The sequence below is a fragment of the Sturnira hondurensis genome, unplaced genomic scaffold, assembly GCF_014824575.4.
Source record: "Sturnira hondurensis isolate 20B ecotype Veracruz unplaced genomic scaffold, ASM1482457v3 Scaffold0018525, whole genome shotgun sequence".
Lineage (NCBI taxonomy): Eukaryota > Metazoa > Chordata > Mammalia > Chiroptera > Phyllostomidae > Sturnira > Sturnira hondurensis.
In genome coordinates this window covers 3,975,938-4,003,218 of record NW_028091156.1, presented here as the reverse complement: position 1 = coordinate 4,003,218, position 27,281 = coordinate 3,975,938, and the positions used below count along the sequence as shown (strand labels likewise).

At 44.7% G+C, this 27,281-nt stretch overlaps 2 protein-coding genes and 1 non-coding gene across 6 annotated transcripts in view; 1 reads left to right on the top strand and 2 right to left on the bottom strand.

Moving 5' to 3' along the window:
• Window positions 1-6,970, bottom strand: part of NVL (nuclear VCP like) — a 51,589-nt gene extending 44,619 nt beyond the window's left edge. Inside the window, exons 1-4 of the mRNA XM_037069546.1 lie at window positions 6,859-6,970; window positions 4,025-4,098; window positions 2,314-2,366; window positions 2,127-2,226 (exon numbers count right to left, since the gene is read on the bottom strand). Of these exons, the coding sequence (XP_036925441.1) occupies window positions 2,127-2,226; window positions 2,314-2,366; window positions 4,025-4,098; window positions 6,859-6,915 (284 nt within the window). The 5' untranslated portion in view covers window positions 6,916-6,970. The remainder of the gene's footprint in view (window positions 1-2,126; window positions 2,227-2,313; window positions 2,367-4,024; window positions 4,099-6,858) is intronic.
• A 166-nt stretch (window positions 6,971-7,136) lies between these two features.
• On the top strand, window positions 7,137-25,921 carry CNIH4 (cornichon family member 4). 4 transcript variants are annotated; one of them, XM_037069547.1, is made up of 5 exons: window positions 13,836-13,971; window positions 16,901-16,969; window positions 18,363-18,475; window positions 21,885-22,025; window positions 25,265-25,921. In XM_037069547.1, the coding sequence occupies exons 1-5, from the start codon at window positions 13,903-13,905 to the stop codon at window positions 25,290-25,292; spliced, it is 420 nt and encodes a 139-aa protein (XP_036925442.1). In that variant the 5' UTR covers window positions 13,836-13,902; the 3' UTR covers window positions 25,293-25,921. The 4 variants fall into 4 exon arrangements, with proteins under 4 accessions (XP_036925444.1, XP_036925442.1, XP_036925443.1 ...); XM_037069548.1 differs by lacking the exon at window positions 25,265-25,921 and adding an exon at window positions 22,292-22,399; XM_037069549.1 differs by lacking the exons at window positions 13,836-13,971; window positions 16,901-16,969 and adding an exon at window positions 7,137-7,242.
• Window positions 12,718-12,859, bottom strand: LOC119003282 (U4 spliceosomal RNA). The gene has a single exon (XR_005069920.1). It is a non-coding gene; the product is annotated as a U4 spliceosomal RNA (small nuclear RNA).
• Window positions 25,922-27,281: the final 1,360 nt, after the last annotated feature.

The following is a 27,281-nucleotide window of genomic DNA, read 5'->3' as shown; positions in this document are numbered from 1 at the left end:
GCGGCAGCTATGAAGAATGAAACTAAGCTACCACTGCAGATCCTAAAGACACTAAAACGAAAATGGACAAATTGCTTTAAAAGTAGAGTTTACCAACAACGACAGAAAAAAAAAATAGGAAGAGCACAATACCTAACAAAATTAAATGTTAACAAAATTCTTTCCAAAAAGAAGGCTCCAGGCCTAGATGAAATTTGGGTGAACTCTAAGAAATATTTCAGAAAGAAATAACAGTAACATTACATGAACTTTCTTCATAAAATACAGACGAAAACACTTTCCAATATATGAGGCCAGGATAACCTTAAAACCTGACGCAGACACTGCAAAAAAAAAAAAAAAACCACAACAAAAAACCAAACTGAATGTAGACACAAACATCTATAGAAAAAGATTAGCACATAGAATTCAACAAAAATAAAAAGGATAATATATCAGGACCAACTGGGGTTTATCCAAGGAAAGGAGCATGAGCTTAACACTCAAAAAACTATGTAATTTACCAAATTAATAGAATAAAGAGAGAAAGCCATAATAAAATCTTGCAATAAAAGCATAAAAAACATCTGACAAACGTAATACTTATTCATGATAAAAGAATCTCAGCAAACTAGGAATATTAGGAAAGTTTCCTGACCTGGGAAAGGATATCCAGGTATATGAAAATCAGCAGCTAACCTCACAGTGACCGCACGAGTCCCTCTAAGAGTAAAGACTGACCACGCATTCTGCTGGTACGACGGAAAATGGTACAAATTCTTCAGGAGAGTGTGCCCGTTTCTTAGAAGGTTAACTATGCTGTGACTGTATGACGCAGCGATCCCACACCTCAACAGTTACCCAGGGAAATGAAAACATTCTCCACGTAAGTCTTAGACAGAAGCATTCACGGTTGTTTTCTTTGGAATGGCCAAAAAAGTGGAAACAACCCAACTGTCCATCGATGGAAAAACGGATTAAAAAATCATGGCATAGCCACACACACTCAGCAATAAAAAGCAATAAACTGTTGATAACTCAGCATGACAAATCTCAAAATCATTATGCTAAGTGAAAGACTGTATTTTAAAAGCATATACTGTATGTTGCCATCCATATAAACTTCTAGAAAAACGCAAACCAACTATCTAGTGACAGAAAGCTAATCAATGGCTGTCTGGGAACGGGGGCAGAGGGAGAAAGGTAGTGAGAAAACATGAAAAAAACTTGTGGGGTTGATGGAAATGTTCTGTACCTTGCTTATGGTGATGGTTTAATCAGTACATACATATGTCGAAACTTAACAAGCTGTATAGTTATACTGCAATAAACTCATAAAAAACTTTGTTATTTCTTAAAATTAACTGACACCTTTTTAGGTATCTGNTACTGTATGTTGCCATCCATATAAACTTCTAGAAATATGCAAACCAACTATCTAGTGACAGTTCACTATGACACACAGATCACACAGATCACTATGACACAAAGCTAATCAATGGCTGTCTGGGAACAGGGGCAGAGGGAGAAAGGTATTGAGAAAACATGAAAAAAACTTGTGGGGTTGATGGAAATGTTCTGTACCTTGCTTATGGTGATGGTTTAATCAGTACATACATATGTCGAAACTTAACAAGCTGTATAGTTATACTGCAATAAACTCATAAAAAACTTTGTTATTTCTTAAAATTAACTGACACCTTTTTAGGTATCTGGCATTGTATTAGGGCAGAGAAAAACAAATAATGAGACAGTTCTGTGGGTAATGCAAACAAGTAAATAAGTAATCTCAAAACCATATAATATGATGAATGTTATCACAAATACCAGTAAGTAGGAGTTAAGTATACACTGAGAAAAGAGTCTAAAAAGGCGTGACAAAGGTAGTAACAGCATTTGGAAAGCTGACTCCTGAATGCTGAGTGGGAATTTGTGAAAGAAATGAACATTCCAGCTACAGAAAGCTGCACAATGACAGAGTCTGACTTCTTTGGGGAAGAGTGAGAGCTCGGTGTGTGTGAAGTTGAGGACTGGAGAGGTTGGGGAAGTGCCACGCAGCGCCACCTTGGCGGGAAGTCTTACAAGTAGGAATATAACGCAACCAGGTTCGTGTGTTAGGAAAAACCCCTCCCTCTTGTGATCCTTACTCATTATCCTCTTCGCCTTGTCTTGCTCTTTTCGCCAAATGTTCATCTTCTAATTCTTTAAGATCCTTATGTTCCTTCTCACTACTAATTATGCTAAACACTGAAACAAACAGAAAAAAAGCCATGAGCTAAAGCCATTCCTGCTATAGCTGTGTAAATTATTTGGCTCTAACACTAAAGGACTCACCTCTTTCTACCTGAATCCGAAAGGCATTTCTTTTTCTTCGACCATAGTCTATACTGGAAAACAGAATGCAAGTTTAGTATAGTGGTCTTCCCCACGCAGATTTGCGCAAATACATAATTACGTCCATGCATGTACACTGACCATAAACCTATTTTCAAACAACGCTGGAGTGTGCATTTTATTACTCTAGTTTTTCCTGATTAGAGATGAGGTTACCGCACCAGAAACTCAGCCAGCTTTTACTGAAGGAGACAGAGAGGAGATGAAATGAAGGCTCTTGGACTCCTGGGATTCTACAGGCCAGGCCAGGAGAGCTGTGCAGCTACGCACACCATTCTCCTTGAAGAAAAAGGAAGCCTCCCAGGGAGGCCCAGAGGCCAGCAGAGCTGCCACGGCCACCAGGGGCCCGGAAGCACAGGCCTGCACAGTGGCACTGTCCCGCCTCTGTCGCAAAGGGCAGGCTGCCATCCTGCTGAGCCCGTGCGCGGGACGGAGCCCTGCGCCACAGAGTTACTCTTCAAGTCCAGGAAACTGGCCCTGCTGCACTTGCCGGAGACCATGACCCCTTTCTTCTTTCCAAGTTCTCCCTTTGGAATGAGAATGTCTACCCTATGTCTGTCCAGTATTACATTCTGGGAGCAGATAACTGGTCTGGTTTCCCAGGTCACGGCTGGAGAGGAGTCCTGCCTCAGGATGAATCACAGGTCCAGTCAGCCCCACACCTGTGTTTGATGAGATTTTGGACTTAAGTTGAGACTGAAACGGGTTAAGACTTCTGAGGCTGCTGTTCATTTACTTGTAAGCTAGAGGGACATGGACTTGGGGAAGCAAGAGGGCAAAGCGTTATGAGCTGAGTTGCATCCCTCCAAAATTCATATGTTGAAGTTGAGGACCTCAGAATGCGAGTGTGTCTGGAAACAGGGCCTTTACACATGTAACTAAGGTAAAATGATGTCACATGTGTGGGCCTCAATCCCACAGGACTGGTGTCTTTATAAGAAGAGATTAGGATACAGACAGTACACACAGAGGAAAGGCCATGTGAAGTCACGGGGAGGAGACGGCTGCAAACCAAGGGGACACCTCAAAAGCAACCCACCCTGCCAGTGCCTTGATCTTGGACTTGTAGCCTCCACAACTGTGAGAAATTAAATTTCTGTTGTTTAAGCAACCCAATCTGGGACACTCTTTATTCCTAATATTCTGGGTTTTTCTTCAATCTGGGATACTTTTTTAGACAGCCCTAGCAAAGTAATATGTAGACAAAGAGAAAAATAGAAACAGAAACAGATAAAGGGATATTTAATGAAGCAACATGTCAGAAGCTATGGCATTAGAAGCACAAAAGAAGGATTTACTCTTCGGGGGAAGACTACGTAAGTGACACATTTCTATAAAAAGACTCGGGAGGCTGAAGGAGATCATGTCCGACGGTTTTGACTTTCTAATAAAGCAGGCAAAGAACATCTCTGAGCAGACTATAAGGTACTGAAAGACGAGACACAGCCACTCTCCCCTAGTCACAAGGACAGTGCCTTGTGTGTAACAGGTGCTTGATAAACGTTTGCACAACTGAACTGCATTCCGAACCGATGGACTGGTGAACCTGTAAGGCCAGCAGCTATTAACATCAACTGGAAATGTAGGCAGAATGGAAACTTAAACAATGGCAGGAAAGCAAAGCGGGAATCTGCAGACTACATTTCTTTACCTGTACATTCTCTGTAGATCAGCTGCTAAGACTCCAGTGTCCACATATTGGCCACATCTGTTACTGGTGAGGTACTAAAAGAGAAAATACAGCAAACGTGAACACTCGACATTTCAAACTCAGAGACTTCGACAAATTGAGAGACTGAGCTACTCAAACACATTATACTTTAATGTAAACTTCATTAATAAAGCACACCAGAAACATAAATGAAAATCCCTAAAGGACAGTCACATCTGGAATCTGAGAATTTAATTAAAAGGATCACTATGACACACAGACACAGAAACCAGGAAAGCTACAGCCAGCGAGAACTTACTGCATTCCAGATTCCCAATGCCCCAGAGCAGAGCACTCCACCCCCAAAGCACCAAGGGATAGTTCAGATATGAAAGGGCACAGTAATATGGGACATCTGCCCCACTCTGCAGGAACCACAGCCCAGGACAATGAATGGCTTCAATGGTAAAGCACCTTTTGGTGATGCCCTGTCTTTGCAAAACTGGGCTTCCGGCAAATCCCATGCGAAACTTGACGTGAAAGAGGATGGGAGTGGCAGTGACAATGTGTGTGCGAGGCAAGAGAAGTGGTCCCACAGGCACATAAATCCCACTAATGTGGTTATGGAAGAATAAAACACAAATACACTCATTCCCTTTCGATTTTTACATGTTATATTCTCAAAAGGCTACTACATTATTTGAACTACATAGTTATTAAGTTGCTGAACCTAACTACTTAATAAACAGACCTATTAGGCACGGAGTACCATGAAAATATTAACAAGAAAATAAGAGCCCAGTGAACCTGTCTACCAGTCCGAAGGGGCCTTTGGCACATTATCTCTACTACTCATAATCCTATGGGGTTGACATAGTATCCCCCGCTATGGAGAAGTAGTTTAAGTGAGGCTTCGAAAGGTTAATTACTTGCTCCGAAGCTCAGAAGCTAGAGGGCCAGGTTTCAAACCTGGAATATCTAACTCAACTTCCATGTTTTGATACTTGGTAGTTATGCAGTCCAGGTGCCCCACTTGACAGAGCAATTTCTTCTCAAGAATCCTTAATACGCCCTGACCAGTGTGGCCAGTATGGCTGTTGGTTGGGCATTGACTGCAAAAAGAAATGTTGCCAGTTCGCTCCTGATCCAGGCACACGACTGGGTTGCAGGTTTGGTCCTGGTCAGGGCGCGTGTGGGTAGGAGAGGCAGCAAATCCATGTTTCTCTCCCTTCCCCTAAAAACTCCCTTACACATGATAACTAACGCTCTTCATAAATGCTTCTGCTCACGAGAGACCAGGCAGCACAAGCTGGACTGTTCTAGTTAACCTTCCCCCTCACTGGACTCCTATAATATGCTGTCATTTACTACAGTCAATTTTGAATTATACTGATTTCTATCTATCTCAAACCTACTGCAATTCAAAAAGTTCCTTGATGGCAAGAGAAATAATATGCTAAATTTTGGGGTAATTTGTAAGCAGTGATAGACTGAAGTGTACTAGTAAATGAAAAAACCAAGCAACAGAATTGATGCTAATAGGACTGTGTGTGCATGTGTGTTTTTCTTTTCTTTTTTTTTAAAGATTTTTATTTATTTATCTTAGAGGGGATGGGAAGGAGAGAGAGAGAGAGAGAAAGAGAGAGAGAGAGAGAAAGAGAGAGAGAGAGAGAAATATCAATGTATGGTTGCCTCTCGTGCGTCTCAGGAACCGGGAACTGGCCTGCAAACTAGGCATGTGCCCTCACTGGGAATCGAACCGCGATTGTGCAGTTCGCAGGCCCGCGGACTCAATCCACTGAGCTACACCAGCCAGGGCCTGCACGTGTGTTTTAAATAAATATATAATGCATGTGTAAGTGCATATAGGCATACAAAGTTTTAAGAAAGATGAAGCCCTGGCTGGTGTGGCTAAATGGATTGAGCACCGGCCTGCGAACCAAAGGCCGCTGGTTCAATTCCCAATCAGGGCACATGCCTGGGTTGTGGGCCAGGCTCTCCAGTGGGGTGCACGCAAGAGGCAACCACACCTTGATGTTTCTCTTCCTCTCTTTCTCCCTCCCTTCCCTTCCCTCTCCTCTAAAGGTAAACAAATAAAATCTAGAGAAAAGAAAAAAGTGATAAAAGCACAGCGGCTCCGGTTAATTCCAACAGAATTAACAGACCGGTTAATTACTGGTGTGCAGACCGGGTGCAGACCGGTGTGCAGCTCAGGTCTTACAGACCGGAGTGCAGCTCCAAATAGGAGATCCGATAGCGGCTGGCAAGGGAAAACAAAAGCGAGAAAAGTATACAGCTCGCATACTCCACTGTAAAGAAAAATCTCTCCCTCCTAAATAAGATTGCTTGCTGACTGTACCATTCCAAGTCATTTACCACACACTGTTTTCTACCCATGATTACGAAATTGAAAAACACCACCAATTCACACCACTTATTTTTATTGTAACCCAAGCTGACCTCAAGTTTCTTGAGAATGGAAATGCTTTAAGATCCCCAAAGCGCCTCGTACAGGGGTGGAGGGTGTGTCCGAAGAAGGTTTCTCTCCTAGGGACACGAGCCAGGAAGACTGGACTCAAAGGCTGTCTGCCTCCATTGTCCTCACTGATCTGCGCCCAGGTCCAGCGGACCAGGGGGCTGCACCCTGCCCCTGTCCCGGGCGGTTTCTGGAAACGATGCTCGGCGGCGGGAGGGAAGGCCCCGCACGCCTTGCAGAGAACCGAACTGTCAGCAACCCCACGCCCGAACCCGAGCGGGGCGGGAGCCGCCCTGGGACGGCGCCCCCGGGCAGCGGACGCGGACCACTGGGAGGCGTGGCGGCGCCCAGCACGCACCTGGATGACTCGCTGCTTCAGCTTGTTATCCACGAAACCCACATGCCTCGGTTTCATCGCGGCCGCCTCCGCCGCCAGGGCCTGGGCGCCGAGCGTCACGTGACCCGGGGGCCTCCTCCAGGCTGCCCACGGCGACCGCCGGGCCAGCCGCCCAGGAAAGCGCCCCGCGTGCTCTGGTCCTCGCGGGTCCCGCAGCGGCTTTCTACGGCGTGTGAGGGGGGAAAACAACCGAGAACAACGAGCAGGCTTGAGAAAACATCAAGGAGTTTCTAGGAGCCTTATTTTGCAGGCTTGTCCAACAAGCCCGGGATGACAAGGACCCCTTTGAACAAGCTGAACTTTATTGTTTCCAACTCGGCGAACACGTGCGAGCGCCGGCTGCGGGTAGGTAGGTACTCGCTGGGCTCTGAGTCTTAAAACCAGAAGTCTTAAAACCAGGATTTAAAAACCGTGATAAGCACACCGCCTCCCAGCTGCATACTTTTCCGACCTAATCACCATGTTCTGGAGGCCGACACAAAGGCTGGGTGTCGAAAGACGAGGAAAGACTGGTTCACCCAGAAAGCTAAACCATCTGTTACATTTGGAAATCATTTGTCTCATGCCATTTTCGACAGATAATTTGTTGAGCACATTCAGTGCAAAGACTCCAGCTTGGCAAAGCATTTTATGTAAAAAAATTTTTAAGCTGTATTTTTCCACTACCATTTATCCCCCACTGTTCGGTTTTCCCCTCCCCGACCGCCCCCCGCCCCGCCCCCCCCCCCCCCCCGGGAATGATCACAGCCCCGAATTTTATTAAGCGTGTGTATTTACCCCGAAGAAGTTTATTTTCAGGTAGGGAGACAAGTAAAGGGACGATTATTTTTTTTAAAAAAAGGTACGGACTTAGGTTACTGTTTGCTTGCTTGTGTTTTTAATATTCTTATTTGAGGTCTCACTTGGCTATCACAATATTAGTGCAGCCTAAGTAGTGTGCCGCAGTGAGGAGAGATAGGAGAGGAGATGGAATTAAGAGAAGTTAACAGGTTACCGCTGATTGTTTTCTGTGTAGGGTTCTGATTATATCACTGCTCTTTCCGATAGTTCTCATCTGAACGTTAAGTATAGAGTCTCACTCTGATACTCAACACATTGGTCAGCCTAGCTCTAACTTCATCTCCTACTTCTTCACCACATGTTTACTCTGCTTTTCACTGAGTAGAATACCATTGCCTGCAGTTACACAATGTGTGTACTCATGTTTATTTCACAGGCACTGGAGAAATAAATACAGCTCTGTAGGAACAGGAAAGATTCCTGCTTCTGTGGAGCTGACAGTTGAAAAGTGGTGATTATAAACAAATAAATTATACACAGCACTTTGCTTCCATTGACATTTCCTCTTGTGGGCAATGCCCTTCCTGGCCAGCCTACTGCTTTCAGAATCCTAGCTATTGATCTCCCTTTCAGCCCTTCCTGGTATTTCCCTTCTCCACCCCTTGAACCTTCCTCATTCATTTAGCACTATTTATTGAGTGCCTACGCCTTTCAGTCCCTGCCCTAACCCCTGGGTCTTGTGAGAAAAGCAAAAGAATTTTAATTGTAGCCCTGGCTGGGTAGCTTCTTTGGTTACAGCATAAGCTCAACACCCCAAGGTTGTGGGTTAGATCAGGGCACGTACAAGAAGCAAGCAATGCCTGGCTGGTATAGCTCAGTGGGTTGAGTGCAGGCCTGTGAACCAGAGGGTTGCAGGTTTGCTTCCCAGTCAGGGTACATGCCTGGGTTGCAGGCCAGAAACCCAGTGGGGGCCATGTAAGAGGCAACCACACATTGATGTTTCTCTCCCTCTCTTTCTGCCTTCCCCTCTCTAAAAATAAATAAAAATTTTAAAAAAGGAAGCAAGCAATGAATCCATAAATAAGTGGAACAACAAATTGATGTTTCTCTCCCTTCTGTTCTCTCTCCAAAATCAGTCAACAAGAAATTTTTAAAAGAATTATAATTGTAACTTTTATACCATTTTTATTAGATTAAGTATGTGCTTGAATATATTAAATGTTAGCAATGATTCCCTACAGCAAGGAACACAAATACATTCGATGCCCAGTAACTTTTTAAATGTAATTCCATGCATGTGCCACAAAGAATGAAAATAGGCTGAAGGGCCCAGCAGCAGCACAATGTACACGGAGCACCATAATTTATCAATTTATATTTTGTCATACAATACTGTTATACATTTAAGGTCGTCTTCACGGGTGTGCAGTCTGCATTCACAGAGAGCTCTGCGCTCAGAAGGGCACCAACACTTGGTTTCATGCTCTGCTGTCGCCATCTTGAAATTCTCAATAGTACTTCTGGAACAAGTCACCCCTTATTTTAATTTTGCGCTGGTCTCATCTCCTCACTGCCTCAGGTGTACAATAGGCAATAATTGAAAGTAAGTTAATACTAGATACCAATACTGGTATACCTGAACATTTTTCCATTGGAATTATTTTCAGTAATTTACAATATCGTGCATCTAAACCAAAAAGATACTGAATATTAAGTAACCTGAGTGCATGTACATCTCAAGAACATCACAAGCAATTGGTTGTCCATTCTTTAATGGTGGGGCTCCACCTAGTGGTAGTGGTGCATTTCACCTTCTGTTCCTCACACCTTTGCACGCTGCTCCCCACTCCAAACTTTGTAGCTCACTAGCAAACAAGCCTCTTGTCTAATTGTGCTTTATATTTGGAGCTATGTGCTTGTTTGCTCAGAAAAGTCCTTATTTTTGCCTCTTGATCCAGCATCATTATTAATAGCCTCCCCTTTGTGGAAATAAATGAAAATCACTGACATGAGAATAGGCAAAGACTCTTCAGAGCTTGTAGCCAGCCACCATGACTTGCATTTTGGCCGAGACTCATAGGCAGGCGGAGAAATGGGAAAGTGTTGTCACTGAAGAAGGGAAGGCTTCAGATAGGCCCTGAATGAAGGCTGCCAGCTTGGGGACGCTGTAGGTGGGCCGAGTGGAAACAGGGTTAGTGGGGCATATTTGGCTTCCTCTGGTTGGTCCTAAATTTGAGGAACAAAGACAAACACTAGAGAAGTAATCAGTTATTAAAGGGGTCCTGGCTAATTAGGGCCAATTGTTACAGGATTTATTGTTGGCTTCCCCGTTTCTTTTTTTCTCTTTTTTCTTTTTAATCTCTTTATTGGAGACAGTGGTCTAGCTTCCTGTAGGTCTGACTCATAGGTAGCAGGCTGGCTTTCTGGACTGGTTGTTACAGATTATAAGAGAGAATTTTGTATTCCTATATGACCTGGCCATTGTTCATTTGTACAGCCAGTTCCTCACCTTCGTCTCCAAGTCTCTAAAAGTGTTCCAGTGCGGACAATACATTATATGGTCACCCTGTGTTTAAAAGGAACATGGATTCCTTGCTGCTGTGGGTCAGTGGATTGAATGCTGGCATTCGAACCAAAAGGGGGTTTGATTCCCAGTCAGAGCACATGCCTGGGTTGTGGTCCCCATTGAGGGGTGTGCAAGAAAAAACCACAGAATGATGTTTCTCTCCCTCTCTTTCTCTCTCTTTCACCCTTCCCCTCTGTCTAAAAATAAATAAATAAAATAAAATAAAATAAAACATGGAGGACAATGTGAGAGTAAGTGTGGAGTGATTTTAATAAAATCTTTCCTTATAATCAGTTGGGGTCATTCATGTGGCAGACATTTATTAAACACCAGCTATTTACAGAATAGAAGATACCAGGGGTACAAAAACTAATAAATCTGTTACCTTTATCATAATCTAAGGTGTGACTGGCTAGGCATGTAACAAAGACATATGATGAATACTCTGCTAGAGGTGTGTACAGGGTGCAGTGGGAATGTAATGACAGCTGGTTTATGAATAATCTGTTAACAGTCCATCCATCTAACTTTAACCTCTCAACCCTTTATGATCCTATAAACCTGTGTTGTATCAGGCAAATCCAGTTGATTTCGCCTCCATTCAAATCCCCCTGTTTATCCTCTTCTCTCCTTATTGATCTTGCAGACAAACATGTCTCCTTTTCCTACATTCAGGGCACCAAACAGAAGGATATTTTTAAAATGTAAATCAAAACAAGGTACTTTCATACCTAAAACTCTCCAGTGGTTTATCATCATATTAGAATAAAATAGTCACACTAGAATAAAAAGTCACACTTTCTTATATTAACTTTATTGATTAAGCTATTATAGTTGTCCCATTTTCCTGCCTTTATTCCCCTGTCTTGCATACCCCCTCCCGCCCACATTCCCGCTTTAGTTCATGTCTATGAATCGTACATATAAGTTCTCTTTGGCTTCTACATTTCCTATATTATTCTTAACCACCTCCTTTCTATTTTCTACCTACCATTTATGCTAATTATTCTCTGTACCATTTCTCCCTCTCTCCCCCTCCCACTCTCCTGTTGCTAACCCTCCTTGTGATCTCCATTTCTATAATTCTGTTCCTGTTCTAGTTGTTTGCTTAGTTTGTTTTTGTTTCAGGTTCGGTTGTTAATAACTGAGTTTGTTGTCATTTTACCGTTCATATTTTTATCTTCTTTTTCTTAGATAAGTCCCTTTAACATTTCATATAATAAGGGCTTGGTGATAATGAACTCCTTTGACTTGATCTTATCTGAGAAGCACTTTATCTGCCCTTCCATTCTAAATGAAGGCTTTGCTGGATAGAGTAATCTTGGAAGTAGGTCCTTGCCTTTCATGACTTTGAATACTTCTTTCCAGCCCCTTCTTGCCTACAAGGTTTATTTTGAGGAATCAGTTCACAGTCTTATGGGAACTCCTTTGTAGGTAACTGTCTCTTTTTTTCTTGTTGCTTTTAAAATTCTCTCCTTATCTTTAATCTTGGCTAATGTAATTATGATGTGCCTTGGTGTGTGCTTTCTTGGGTCCAAGTTCTTTGGGACTCTCTGAGCTTTCTGGACTTCCTGGAATTCTATTTCCTTTGCCAGACTGGGGAAGTTCTCCTTTATTATTTGTTGAAATAAGTTTTCCACTAGTTGCTCTTCCTCTTTCCCTTCTGGTATCCCTATAATTTGGATATTGGAACGTTTCAAGATGTCCTGGAGTTTCCTAAGCCTCTCCTTGTTTTTTTGAATTCTTATTTCTTCATTCTGTTCTGGTTTAATGTTTCTTTCTTCCTTCTGCTGCAAACCGTTGATTTGAGTCCCAGTTTCCTTCCCATCACTGTTGGTTCCCTGTACATTTTCCTTCATTTCACTTAGCGTAGCCTTCATTTTTTCATCTAATTTGCGATCAAATTCAACCAATTCTGTGAGCATCCTGATCACCAGTGCTTTGAATTGTGCATCTGATACGTTGGCTATCTCTTCATCACTTAGTTGTATTTTTTCTGGAGCTTTGATCTGTTCTTTCTTTTGGGCCTTTTTTTTTTTTTGGTCTCAGTGCACCTATTATGTATAAAGGGCAGAGCCTTAGGTGTTCACCAGGGTGGGGCAACCTCTGTCCAACCTACGTGGCTGCGTTGTGACACTGTATGTGGGGGCGGGGTCAGAGAGGGAACAGTGGCGCTTGCTCCGCTCTTTGACGGTTCTCAGTCACTTCCCCCACTGCCCACGAGCACAGTGGGCCCTTCTGGTCCTGATTCCTGGGCCGGTGAGTTCGGGTACTTTCTGGACCCTCTGGGTCTCTCCAGCGAACTCTCCTGTGAGGCTGGGAGTTTCTCCCACCGCCACCTCAACCCCCACAGGCGTTTTCAGTCAGGTTTGAGGCTTTATTTCCCTGTGCTGGGCCCCTGGGTTGCTCGGTCTGTCTCGCTCCCCAGCTGTCCCTCCCAGTTTATCCACAAGCAAAATTTTTTTAATTTTATGTCTCCATAGAGACCGTTAAAAATTGCCAGTGCTGACTATATTTCAAGTCGTCACAGTGGGGTATTGGGAAAAGTTTTCAATTAGCAATAATTACACCTTGGATAAACTTCACTGGCTATGAATACCGCCACTGCGCATAGCTGCGAAGTACTTATAACTATGTCATTAATAGATTTTTTTTTGATGTGTCTCCCTCACTGTAATGTAAGCTGCGAAAATGTAGGGACTTTTTTTCCCGTATTCATCATGTATTCCTAAGGTTCAGGACCTGGTATATAACAGCTGCTCAGAAAATACTGGTTGATTGAATGTGGGACTTCAATATAATTTGTTCATTGATCTTATAATCTTTTGAAATAATGGTTTGTTTGTTTTTTTTCTGTATTTAGTTGCTACTTTATTGCTGGTTCCTTCCACCCAACGAGAGCACCTTTTTTTAAAATTTTTTAATTAAAAATTTTTAAAATTTTAATCTCTGAGTAATCCTAATACTCCCAATGAGAGAGCACCATTTTGTCTGCCTTGTTCATTTCTGCATTTCTGGAGTCTATAGAAGTTCTTGGCATACAGTGGGGTGGTGGGGTGGTGGTGGTGGAGTCAGTAAATATTCGTGAAATTAATGAATAAGACAACATATTCAACTTTCAAAGATACTAAAATCTAAAGTGGAGAGAAACACCACTGTAACAGAGAATAAGCAAGGGGCTGTGAAATTTCCGGGGAAACAGACCAGGAATGGCGAGTCTCAGACTTTCAGCCAAGAGTGTTGAGGTGACGTTCTTGCTTTTGATGAAAACCTCTTCCCATTCCCAAGTCTGGGGTTCCAGTGGGTCCAGCATAGCCTCTAAGAAAATTTCTTTCATGGCAAAGAAATTCTCCTGGGTATCCAGACGATTACAAGCGTTCAGTAAATACTCATGAATTCCTTGTCCTAAGTTCCTGAAAGACTTAGATTCAGAGGGAGGGCTTGCCCACCTCTTTTGATAGGTATTCGTGCTGATGACTACAGTTCCCAGCATGCATCAGACGTGAGGCGGTTTTTTAAAAAGTGGACTACAACTCCCCGCATGCCGCGCTCCGCGGAGTAGATTACACGCCCCAGCTTGGGGGAGCCGAGGGCCTATTAGAGGCGGGGCGGGTCAGGCATCCCCGCCGGTTTGACGGAAGGAGCGGCGGCGGCGGAGGATGGAGGCGGTAGTGTTCGTCTTCTCGCTCCTCGACTGCTGCGCACTCATCTTCCTCTCAGTGTACTTCGTATCCTTGCCTGAGCGGGCGGGGGCCTCCCAGAGGCCCGCCGCCAGGGGACGGGGCTGAGGTTGGGCCCGGGTGGGGACCCGGTCAGGTGCGTGGGAGCCAGGGTGCGGCGGGCGCGGGTCTCTGGGCGTGGGCCGCCGGGACTGGTGTGGCCAGCGGGGGCGGGAGAAGAGCCCCGCTGCCCTCCTCCGCCCCGCTCGCCCTGCCCAGCGTGCCGGCCAGGGTGCGAGTGGGCCTCCCTGTGGCGCTGCCGCCGCCGGTCGCGCCCTGAGCGGGGCAGGTTCTTGGCCTGACCCGCCAGGTCGTCAGAGGAGAGTCGCAGTTTGCCTCCCTGTTGGCCCTCGAGACGAGGTCGCGGTTTTTCATGAAGATGCCTCGGGTCGGGCCCTTGGTCGGATGCTAGGTGTCGGAAGCGACTGCCCACGTCCTGGTGGTGCTGGCTGCTGAACCGCGGGCGTGGGGGCGAGTTGAGGCGTTTTTGCCGCCTCTCATCGCCACTCCCGGGGCACCACCCCCGCCGCCCGCCCCTTTGTTCTCGCGGGTGTTGAGCTTGCAGGGTGCCCTTTCCTGTCAGTGGGTTGACTCTTTCCGAAAAACGGGTGAAGTACCACCTTCACGATGCCGTGGTGCGGGGCGTGTTGGGAAGGGTGTATTTTTAAAAACCATCTGCCGCTGATTATTTTGGTTGTCCCTGGTGGTTGCAGTCTGCGAATTTAGTTAACTCTACAGGTGAGAGAGTTCCCAGGCGTTTATTAACTTCTATACTCTTCTGGACGCGTCCGGGTTTAAAACTTCAGTATTTGATGTAGCTCTTTATGTTACAGCATTTCAACTGTATTTCCAGTCCAACAGCTGTGGTCGTTGAACCTAGCACCCTCGAAGCCGTGTGGGCTCTAACGCTTCCCTACTGTTGAGGAAGCATGTCGTCCTGGTTGTCGCCCAATTCTTTACATAATTAAATATAAGCTGGGGGGGAACCACACATGAGAAACTCCGCACGTTTTCTTCTCTCCTTGGAAATCACACGTGCCCCTTCCTGAGAGAATTAAACATTTTGTTCGCCCCAGTACCCTGGCTTTAGGATAGTTTGTTCACTGTGGCTTCATACTTGATTAAGCACAGGCAGCTGGTTGTAGTGGGAGATGGAATTTGAAATCGCAGCTCTTTGCTTAGCTGGATACTTGCCTTGCACATGCCTTCGCCTCTCTAAGCCTTAGCTTCCTCCGTAAAATGTGGGAAGTCTCCAACTTCCCAGAGGTGCGCCTACAGTGAGAACAGGTGCTAAGCACCTAGGACTAATACTGTCTTGCAGCCAATATTCAGTAGACATCGCTCTGCCCTCCTCTCCCGCAGTGGAGCCGCAGTTTTCACGTTAACTGGTGTTTCCTAATGAGATCCCTGAGTCTCATGAGATTCGGGGAACTGATTGGAGGACAGCATCTGCCCGTGTTCAGTGACCTATGCCCCTCTTGTCACATAAGGAAGTGGAGCTTGCACTCAGAAATGAAACTTGGGTTTCTCTTTTTGACTTTGGAAAATTAGGCTTGATATTTTCTTTTTTTTTTTGAAGATTTCATTTATTTTTAGAGAGAGGGGAAAGGAGGGAGAAAGAGGAAGAGAAACATCAGTGTGTGGTTGCCTCTCATATGCCCTGCCCTCTACTGGGGACCTGGCCTGCAACCCAGGCATGTGCCCTGATTGGGAATTGAACCAACCCTTTAGTTCGCAGACCAGTGCTCAGTCCGCTGAGCGACACCAGGGCTAGTCTTGATATTTTAAAATAGCCTTGGTTTATAGCCATTTAATATATGTTCATAGAAAAACATTAGGTGGAATATTGGACTTAGACATTGAAGTACATTCAGGGTGTGTTTTGATGAAATTCAGAGTATTGTATTAACTGTATTTTCAGATAGTTGCATTAGCTTAATGTTAGAGCCAAGAGGTGGAAAATGGTCAGGGTAGATATTCTGTAGTAATAGGAGTTTTCCTGGACTTTGGCCCTAAAGAAAACCTGCAGAGAAGGAAAGGGGTGGCTCTTAACTCAGTATTATCACACATAGGCAAGAGCAAAGGTGTGCCTGAGACATTTCTGGGGACTGGGATTAAGGAACACATGGCGCATGTGGTTGATTTTGGTGGCGGTGTTGTACAAGAGAAGCTCAGATCGGAAAGGCTGGGTTCGATCCTGTTTTGGAGGGGCTGAATGCTAAGGAGGGGTGGAGGGCTTCTTTCATCCTCAAGGTCATGGGTTTCCAACACAAAATCATAAGCTTTCTTAAAACATGAGATTTTGTGTGTGTGTAGTTACATGTTGCAGTGTGTTTAATATGTGGCCCAAGGGGACTGATCTTCCGGTGTGGCCTAGAGACGCTGAGAGGTTGGACACCCCTGGACAGCTCCAACCGATTGGGCCACCCAGCCAGGGCTTGCCATTCTTGTTCGCCTTTCTCTCAACTGTTGGGGGACGTGGTGGAGCATTTTACAGTAAATTCCAGGCATTGTCCTTCCATTGAAGACTTTTCATTTTTGTCTGTCCTTCAGATTTTTATTTGTGAGTTTATATTTTGTACTAAAAACCATTTTGTTTTGCTTGTTTCCAATATAAAGTGTTTATTGTAGGACATTTGGGAAATGGAGACATGTATAGGTCTTATTTTTTGCATTTCTTAGAGCCAGTGTTTGGCGTTTGAGGAATTCAGATCGAACATTCTGGCATGGGTCACATTAGAATTTAATATAATGAGGATTCTGTGAAAATCATTTGCTAATGGAACGTGAATGAGAAATTGTATTGTCTAATGAGTGAGCTTTAAAGAAATAACTAAATTTTTTAAAAGTCAAGTCAAATTCAACTTTGCAACTGGGATTGCTTTCTGAAAATAACTGCTATAAAAGAAGTCTAATAATTCCTTATCTTGATCATCAGATAATTACATTGTCTGATTTAGAATGTGATTACATTAATGCTAGATCATGTTGCTCAAAATTAAACAAGGTAAGCCATTTCTTTGCTCATTTTCTGGCATTGAAGGCAGTTCTCCATTTTCTGTGGTAGAGATTATTACAGATAATCAACCTATGTATATTTGATTTTAGAGTGTATATTGTCTCTAACTGGAATGTTGATAGTAACTGTGTGTTTTGCAATGTTTCAAATCATGAAACTGCACTAGAAGACTTACTTGGGACTTGGTTTCTTCACTCTGTTTCTTCCTTGTCCCTTTGACCACAATGGACAACATTACTACCCAGGCTGGGTAAACATTTCTTATGAGGGTAATTGTTTTTGTCTTCTCTGTCCAAAACCCCCTTGTCCCTGCTCCTGGGAAAAAAGCTGTCTTGTCTTTTATTGAATGAAAGACAGCCTTCTTTTTCTGGCTCGCCGAGAAATGGAATTAATTGGCTGATTTGTTTTAAAGCCATTTTACCTTTGGTCTCCAGTCAGAACTTTATATTGGCAAGAATATTCCGAATTGCAGGGCTTATCTAGATGTGGCGAAACCAGTTGGTCCTGGTGCCTCTGCAACAGGCACACAGGGGAGCTTTCCTGGTAACAGGCCAGGTAGGAGCACAAAGCCGAGAGGGGCTTTCGGCCTGACCTGAAGCGATTCCCCTGTGTCTCTTCACGTTTCCAGTCGGCTTAAGTTTCTCTGGCTCATGAGGGAAATAAAGATACACTTGGAAAGTTAAAATTCCTAGTAAACTCTATTCCTTCCTCTTTCTTTCTCTTCTTTTCTGTTGAATTTTCCAGAACATGGCTTAATACAGAGATAGATTTACATAAAAGATGATGTGTTCCTGTGCTGTGCTTTGAGAATTTAAAAAAATTGAGATATAATTATATATAACATTAAATTAGTTCCAGACCTTATCTTTTTTTAAAAGATCTTATTTATTTTTAGAGAGAGGGGAGGGAAGGGAGAAAGAGAGGGAAAGAAGCATCAATGTGTGGCTGCCTCTCACATGCCCCCTGCTAGGGAGCCAGCCTGCAGCCCAGGTATGTGCCCTGACTGGGAATCAAACTGGACAGACCGTCCCAAATCAGAGCAAGACAGTTTAGTGTGGTTGTTGGACTAGAAAGTCAATACTGCCCTGTTTTCCCCTGACTTGTCTGTCATTCATGCCTGCTTACCGGGTGAATTGGGACCTTTGCTTAGGATAAAACATAACAGAAGTTTAAGTGCATTATTTTTAATCTGTGCCCTGATCTACCTGAATGGAGTAAGCCATTACAGCAGTATGCAAATCTGGGACACCTGCGTCTAAAAATATGCCGAAACACTAGCTAGGAAGCTCCCTGGACCTTTATTGATTGAGCTTCAAATGACACGCACGTCCAGGATGAGCGTGGCTGTGAGATGTGATGGTGTTCTGTCCTTCCCTTGCAGTGGGTGATCCCAGAGGTGATAGGCCACAGCCTTGTCACTGTGCTGATGCTTGTTTCATTGCACTGGTTCATCTTCCTTCTCAATTTGCCTGTGGCCACTTGGAATATCTATCGGTGAGTACAGTTTATTTACTGTTTCGTATCAGGGCAGTTTAAAGACAACCAATTTTTATTTTAATAGCTTTCTCTTCACCAATAAAATATGTGCCGATCATAAAATAAATGATAGCAGAATGCCTCATTAAATCAGCATAAGTTTCTGTTCACTTTGGTATACTGGGCAAGTAGCAATATGTAATGTTTAGTTGTGGTGTTATCTAAAGACTTGTGAATTTTTTGATTGTCTTGAATATCTTTTTAAGAATGCTCAAAAGTCTGAGAATATAAAGTCCTTGTTATTTATAGCTGCAGATTTTCATTAGAGTATATTTAGAATGCTCCAAAGAAAATTTTATTTTAAAGCTTACAAATTAGATAATATCAAAATTTTGTCTTAATAAATTTAGAAAGTTTGTTCAAACAGTTCATTTGAAACACTAATTAGATACAATTTTAGTTGGGCTTTTGTAAACTTCATATTTCCTTGTGAAGAACTATGGAATAATCTTGGCAAATCTGGGATTATTTATATGTTAATATGTTGTTGCCTTACTAAATTTTTAGGTTTTTTTTTAAAATTTTCAGAGAGAGGGGAAGGGAAGGAGAAAGGGAGAGAAATATCAATGTATGGTTGCCTCTCATGTGCCCCCCACTGGGAACTGGCCTGCAACCCAGGCATGTGCCCTGACTGGGAATTGAACTGCAATCATGTGGTTCACAGGCCCGTGCTCAATCCACTGAGCTACACCAACCAGGACTAAATTTTTAGGTTTTAGTTTATTTATATTTAGTTTTTTGGTGGCTAAGATCATTGGCAAATTTTTTTAAAAGTATGGTTAGAATAAGAAGGACATATTATAATATTATAATAATTACAAATGGAGCCAGGTGGGCACCAGAAATATCAGGGGGACACTTTGTAAAGTGTGTGATTGTCTAACCACTATGCTGTACACCTGAAACTAATGTAAAGTAATGTTGAATGTAAACTGTAATTAAAAATAAAATTTTAAAACTGAATAGGAAGGACAGAGAAGAGAATAAAGGAGGGGTGAGCGGAAGGAGGCGCGTGAAAAGGAAATGGAAGGGAGCGGACGTGAGGGAGTGAGTGGCCTGGGGGGACGGTCTTGTAAAGATCATGCGGCTAGAACCCGAGCTAGGGAAAGCTTTAAAATTTCTGTTCTTCTTTTCCAGAGGGTGGGTCCAAAGTGGGAGAGTTGTTTGCTTTCTTTTAAGTGTCTTACTGTTCTCCTGTGATCACCCCAGAGACCAGCCCCCACCTGAGCTCAGCCCTGGAAGCCAGATTCCTTCACTTCTGGCGGGGTGTGACTCCACACAGACTGGGTGCAGCCCAGTGTCCCTGTGGTCTCACTACGTGGGAAACAGATTTGGGGGTGATTCCGGCACTGTGTGACTCCACGCAGACTGGGCACAGCCCAGTGTCCCAGTGGTCTCACTACGTGGGACACAGATTTGGGGGTGATTCTGGCACGGTGTGACTTCACGCAGACTGGGCACAGCCCAGTGTCCCTGTGGTCCCACTACGTGGGACACAGATTTGGGGCCGAGAGCAGGAACTTCTGAGACTTCAGATCCTGATGATGGCCAGAGCATGCCATGAGTCATCTCTGCGGGAGAGGAAAGGGTACCAGAGGAAGAGCACCCTTGGCCTGACTCCTCCGTATGGTGCACACTGTGGTGAAAAGCTCTCCAAAGTCTCATCCGGGGGGCGGTGGAGTCCATAGATTCTGTTTCCCGTAATTATAAAGACAAAGATCGTGCGTGTTTATCTCCCTGATAGTGACAGTGGCATATTGACTGTCTTCTGGTCACAAATTTACGTTCCATTTAAAAAGGTTAAAAAAACCCAACAAGTGGATTATTTCCTCTTTTCAGTCTGTGCTTTATGCTGTTGGGGGTGCAGACATATATGCAGTGGAGTCTTCCCACAGACAAAGAGGCAAGACACTGAATAACAAGTAGGCCAGTTAAATAAGAGGTGGGCTAGGAGGGAAGATGGTTCCCAGGGGAGTGATGAGGATACTCGGGTTGGGAGGGAAGTCAGCTTCCTGTGGACTGGGACAGTTTCAGGGAGCCCGTGGCGTCTGCACAGAGCCCTCCCTGCAGGATGGGTAGACTTGACTGAGATGAGTGGAGAAAGAATACTGCAGGGACCGGGGGAGGAGGGGAGGGGTGGAAGGGAGAGCTTGCGCAAACACACGGGCACGTGTGAGGACTAACTAGGTTGAAAGCACATAGGTGACGAAGTGGTCATGGACAAGTGTTCATTGTGATGGGACGCAGAGAGCCTCGAACTCTGGTCCAAGGAGTTTGTACGTAAACCTGAGTACTGGTAGCCTGAAGTCCGCCGGTTGGAAGCCCACTATTCACTGTAATGTTAGTGTGTGCACAGACTTTAGCAGCCATCCCCACAAGCTGTGTCAGAACATTTTCATCACCCTAAAAGGAAGCCCTGTACCCATGAGCCGGCATTCCCAGTTCCTCCCGGCCCCTCAGCCCTAGGCAGCCCCCCATCTCCTTTCTGTCTCTGTAAAGTGACCTTCTGGGCAGATGTATCGTATGGAAGAGATCCATTTGTGGTCCTTGAGGACTGACTGGCTTCCTCCATTTAGCATGTTTTCCAGGCTCATCTCTGCTCGTCATTGCCTCTGCTGTTGGTTGTTGAACGGCATTCCCTTGGACGGGTGCGCTACATTTTTTTATCCATTTGCAGTCGGTGGACATTCGAGTTGTTTCTAGGTTTTTGCTGTTATGAACAGTTCTGTGATCATTGATGTGCATTTGTGTGGATGCGTTTTCATTTCGGTGTCTTTAACTTGCTCTTTTAACGTCAGTGCCCTCTGTTCTCTACTGATCCGAAGAAGCGCCAACGACAGGGTTTCTGTTCTGAATGTAGAACCTCTCTTTTTCCATCTGAAAAATTGGAATGATTGTCTGACACTACTCTTCCTTATAAAGATGTTGTAAAAGTGAAGGGAATTGCATTAATTTAGAGCTTCTTAGATAAAGAAGATTCTAAGAGCTTGATCAAATTGGTTGGCTTTCAGAGGCTCCTTCATTTGTGTCTAACGGAAATCGCCGTAGGTATAATTGGCTCAGTAGTTTTCTACAGAAGATGCGTAGGAGGGTCTCAGTGCATAAAATATCCTTCTCTAGGGTGTTACTGTGTTTGTTTCACGGGGCAGGAAATTACACCAAACATTAACAGTATGTCTCTTCCAAAGAAAAACTAAGTGGTGGCCTGTGACTTCATCATAATACCTTGTCCGTATTTGATCTGAATTTAAAACTGCTCTGATTGGTTCACTCTTAAATGTTGGTTATTATTGGTTCCTTGGTTTTGAATATTTATGCTGATGATTGGGTTTTCTTTCTCATGTGTGTGTACCCTTTCATTTATCAGGTTCATTATGGTGCCAAGCGGTAACATGGGAGTGTTCGATCCGACAGAAATACACAATCGAGGGCAGCTGAAGTCACACATGAAAGAAGCCATGATCAAGCTTGGTTTCCACTTGCTCTGTTTCTTTATGTATCTTTATAGGTGAGTTTTCCATCCTCCTGGCATGTCCCTGGACCTCACTCTTGCTTTTGATGGGTGCAGTGCTACACTGTGGGATTTAGCGTGGACATTGCAGAACTTCTGGGGGCTATTGAATGTCTTGCAGTGTGTAGGTTTTTTATGTATATCACTGAACCAGTTTTCTGTCTGACCTACTGTAGTGTTACTCTGTGGTGTTAGTTATTTCTTAGCTTCGTTGTCACCGTGCTTAAAGCTGTCCCTGCTACTCTTTCTTTTCCCCGCTCTAGTACCCAGTAGTGAGGTCTCACTGTCTGTTGTGTGAATTGACTATACGTGGCCAAAGATGGTCCCGCCTGTGGGGTGCCAGGCCGCTGGCCGCAGCTCTCAGCAGATCACGTCCATTTCCCTGGCAATGAGGAATAGGGGTGTGATGCCTGTCCTCCAGACTGCTCGGTGGTCAGCTCTGGAAATGTCGTGTCTCGGCCTCTAGGTCGATGGAGGAGTTGGGAGGAGGAGTTGATGTGAGGATTGGCTGTCAGACACCAGAAGCCTTATGCGGTCCTGTGTAAACTTAGATTTATTACCTTATGTTCTAGAGATAAACGTGCCACTTGTTTTTTTAACGTACTATAGATCCACAGTTAAAGCAAAGGGAAAAAATTGTGTGTCTATGACTTGATTAAATCTGTGATGCTAGATGTCAGGCTTAACCTTTGTGTATAAGCTCAATTATCGAATAGATCATTTCTGGTTCTTCGCAGGTAGATTTAAATTTTTCACATAGGCATAAGCACTACTGGGAAGAACTTTTACTAAGCGAAACGTCTATCATTCAGAAGCAGGGTGTCCAGCCCTGCCGTCCGCAGGCTGCACGTGGCGCAGGATGGCTGTGAACATGGCCCAACTCAAAATCGTAGATTTACTTAAAACTTTTTTTTGCTCATCAGTTTTCATGAGTGTTTGTGTATTTAATGTGTGGCCCAAGACAACTCTTCTTCCAGTGCGGCCTAGAGATGCTGAAAGGTTGGACGCCCCTGCCTTAGAGGACTCCTAATAATCAGAAACTGAATAGAGGTAGCAAGTTAAATTTTGTCTGAAATAGTTCAAAAGTCAGCCATTTTGGCTCTCCTTGAATAAGCAGGCTTCCTGAAACTATTCTGTTGTGCTAATTTCCCCCACTAGCACAGAATAGATTGAGGTTGGAGTTCAGTTTCCTTTTCGCCGTTTATCTTACTTGCTTTTCTGTATTTTAAAAACTAGGACAGAAAAAGCACATTGGTATTAGTTTCTGGTTCTCCTACCTCACTGCTAATGTGATTAATTTTTAATTCTGGTATGAAAGATGAAGAATAAAGAGCAAAGAAAGTTCATATTAAGGACACGATGGCACACCTGTTCTCGTTTTTGTTACTTTTCAGAGTTAAACCATGTGAAGGTATCTTTGCCATCACACACTGGCCCTTGCATTTGTTTCTGAGGAGACATAAAGCAAGCTGCAGTCAGCTCAGCTCGGGGTGCTCCTGCTCCCCGCTCCCCGCCCCTCCGGGTCTCACCCTGTTGGAGCCAGGCCGGAGTGGCCCATCCATGGCCTTGACAGCAGGCGCTTCTTGAGACAGCTCTGGGTACAGCCACTGTGGTCACACTTCTGGGAGCAGATGTAGGGTCAGGGAGCTGTGTCTTGCTTAGAAGACTGGAAGTCTTAGCATTGAAAGTGCACACGAGTTTCTTAGCTCTTGGATGTTGAACTTGAAGCAATGGGACGGTGGGCTGAAGACGGGGCATTAGAGGAATTGGGAATCAGGAGGCAGGCTTAAGTGCCGTTCTTTACAGCTAAATAAATGGCGGGCTACCTGTGTCAGGGGTTTGACCAAGCCGCTGCATTTCTCTCCGGCTACAGCCTTTCTTTTTCTTCTCTTTCCTTCCATTCCCTTTCCTCCTGAGCTTGTCATTTTTAGCTACATGCTGTTACCTTCCCCCTTGGTGTCACTCATGGCTCAAGCGATCAGGACCAACTAGTAGTCTCAGAAGATGTCCTGGTAACACTTTGCTCTTAGCTTTTAGTTGCTGTTGTTTAAAAAAGTGGTTTTATTTCCAAAACCATCCCATTTCCAATGCAGGAATTTCATGCTACTCCTCTGTATCGCTGGCCATGGCTTGCTGGGTTTGTTAAGCAGAGATAAAGGGGACACAATGCCCCTCTCCTTTAGAGACCGATAAAGTCTGTGCCTTTGGTTCTGGTTAGGCGCTAGTCTGGGGAATCTGGGCTCTCCCACTTAGCCACTCCCTGTGTGACCTGGGGCAGGTTACTTAACCCCTCTGTGCCTCAGTCTCTTCCTCTGAAACTGTGATAGTGGCCGTACCCACCCTATCTGATTGTGATGGGACTAAATGAGATAAGCCTGTAAAGCACTTAGGTGTGTGCTGACACGTAGTAAACTCTAGATAAAAATCTTTCAAAACTGTCAGTTTCTACCAGTAATCTGTGCTGTGCACTGAGTACACCTAGTCTGGTTAGATTTGGACAGGAAATCTTTAGACAGCAGCTCACACCACTAGTGGCGTGAGGGTGTTGGGTCTCAGCGGAGCAAAGCTGACTGCAGTAGAAGGAGATGACAGTTTTGTTACTCAGTGGCTTTGATAGAGTGTTTATTGTGACACCACAAAGGACCAGCCCACACTCCTCTGTCACAGCTGGGAGCTGGGGTCACAGTGGTCAGGGGCCACCCTGGCATATGAACGTGATGCTGCCCGGATCCTGCACCTGCCTCGGAAGAGCTCACGGTCCAGGGTAGAGATGGAAGCCAGGCCAGCGGGAAGAGGAGTCATGGATGTGCCCATGCCGATGCCCTGGTTGAGAGGCGGCTTTCTGCAGAAGAGGGCCTGACTGTGGGGCCTGAGTCGGGGATGTACAGATTGAGGGGCGGGGCTGCAGGCCTAGGGGCGGCACGTGCAAAGATCTGGCTTAGAGAATTAGCTTTTCCCCTCGCCGACATAGCTTGTTTTTTTCTAAACCATGGCCCAATATTGGTTTTCAGTTGTATTCCCCATCCCCACCCCAGTAACCTTTTTATTTTTCTAGTGAAAAACACAGGGCACTAGAGGCCCTAATACAGAGTTTCTCTCCTTCCTTTGGGTATAAATGATTGTCTTTAACTCAAATGAGTGTTCCTTGCTGAGCCTTAGCGATGTGAGTCTGGACAGGCCAGACTCCGGGACACTCCCGAGGAGACACTAGTAACCCGAACCTCTTCTCCCCACAGTATGATTTTAGCTCTGATAAACGACTGAAGCTGGGCAGCCGTGGCTGAAGTCAGCCTACACTACAGTGCACAGCGAGGAGCCGAGACGACTTGAGTCACCCTTAGGACCGCAACCATAGCAGTATATTTTTTCCTCTTCGAACAAAAAGTATTTTTGCTGTATTTTTACCATATAAAGTATTAAAAAAAAACATTAATTGAATTTTGTAGATTTCTGGTTCTCAACGTTAGCCTAAGCCCCAGCCCATGAAGGCGCTTGTCCTCTCTGTGTTGAAGATGGTCATGTGTGGGTAGAACAGGACTGCCGTCCCAGCCTTGCTTGCCCAAGAAATAAAGGACACGCTTCTAAGGGACACTTGAGAGATCAGCAGGGCTGCTCATCCCGGTGACTGCAGAGTCAGAGTGAGAAACAGCCCTGGTCATCTGGGCAGAGGAGGAACGTAAAGCGCCCCTTGCCTATGCGGTGGCAGCCTCGTGCGTTCAGTGTCATCTCAAGATTTCATGGGCCTGCCAGCCAAGTCCTTTCACGAGAATGTTAACGGAAAATGACATTTCAAAAACTACATATCTCTTTACAGATTTTGTGAAACCTTATCAGCCATTTGCTGAGGTATAATGTCATTTCTGCTTATAGGAAGGAAAATAAATAAGAAAAATCGAATCAAGAGCTTTCATTTAAAAGCCACTCTGCCCCACAACCACCCTCAAACCTGTACAACCCCACTGCTCTTGCCAGGTCTGTGTTTGCATGCTGACCGAACCCGTTGTTTTTGATCTCTCGGATAGTTTTTAGTGGGTTCGGAGAGGTGATTGGGTAGAAGATGCTCATCAGATTAGAAGCAGGAAGTAGGAATGGCCAGCCGTTCCACAGCGGCCTCGCGCATTCACGCCGGGTTAACTGTGTGCTGTTCAGCCACACTGACCATTCAGGAGGAGGAGGCCCAGCACGTGCCGTAGCCGTAGCAGGTCCAACCGGACTCCGTCCCCAGGAGGTGCGGGGAAGCTGGCAGTTGATGGGAGGAGCACTTAGCCTCTTTGGCTCTGGTTGCTGGGTAAAGTGAACCTGGCCGTGTATTCTCAGACCTTGTTTGTGACTTAATGTTGCTATCTTAGGTGCTGGCATTTAGGCAAAACATGATTGTGCTTTGTGGCAGAGTCCAAAGGGATTATTCACTCTGTTGAGGCAGCGTTGGGTGTCTAAACAAGGCACGTACATGGTTGCCAAAAGATCAAATGTTGCATGTTCTTTCGACCCTGGACTAGTCTAGCCTTGGCAGAAGCCGGGAAACCAGCAAATTCCCCGTACAGACAGGCCCATGTTTCAAGGGTGGATTGCTCTGGGCCGTTGAAAGGAACAGTGGAATGGTGGGCGCTGTGAGCTTGGTTCCATCGGCCTCTTGGGGTCTCAGAAATTGCTCCTTGTGGTTATCTTGTATTTCTGCCAGGCAAAGGGCCAAGAAGCTGTAACATAGGAGTTACTTTGCTTGCCTCTCTCTTAGCTTTTCCTTCTGAGGCACTTTGTTTTTTTTAAAGAAAACAGTCTCTTCATTCTACCTTTCTCCCTAACTTCCAGTGCCTCTTAGCATTTTGCTCAAGCTATTAAAGCAGTAGAAACTGTTGGAGAATTGAAATCCTTAGAACTGAGAGACAGACTACTTCAAGAAGCTCAGAGGTGGTGAGGACTGTTGACCAAAACGCTCTATCTTCTTATCCAAGTTTTCGAAATAACGAGACTCAAACCCGCGCCGCTGAGGGTCTCTGGCTGTCAGTTCCCACATCGTCAGGCAGGCACTGCCCGTCAGGCAGGTGCCTGGTTTACAGCAAAGCACGGGGGCTCTTCAGAAACATGAACTTCCCTTCAAACAAAACCCGCATTCTTGTGCTGCTTGTCTGCAGCAAAGCCAGGAAAAGGGGATAACTGTAGTTTTGTAATTTTTAGGAGCTTCTCTACAAATAATATAAAGGGAGGAAAAACACTGACTTTAAAAACTATGGTTAAGATGTAAAAATTTACTTT

Coding starts and splice junctions, on each gene's coding strand:
- CNIH4 (XM_037069547.1), top strand. CDS start 13,903: ATGGAGGCGGTAGTGTTCGTCTTCTCGCTCCTCGACTGCTGCGCACTC. Junction 13,972..16,900: donor TCTTCCTCTCAGTGTACTTC/GTATCCTTGCCT, acceptor CTTGATCATCAG/ATAATTACATTGTCTGATTT. Junction 16,970..18,362: donor GTTGCTCAAAATTAAACAAG/GTAAGCCATTTC, acceptor CTTCCCTTGCAG/TGGGTGATCCCAGAGGTGAT.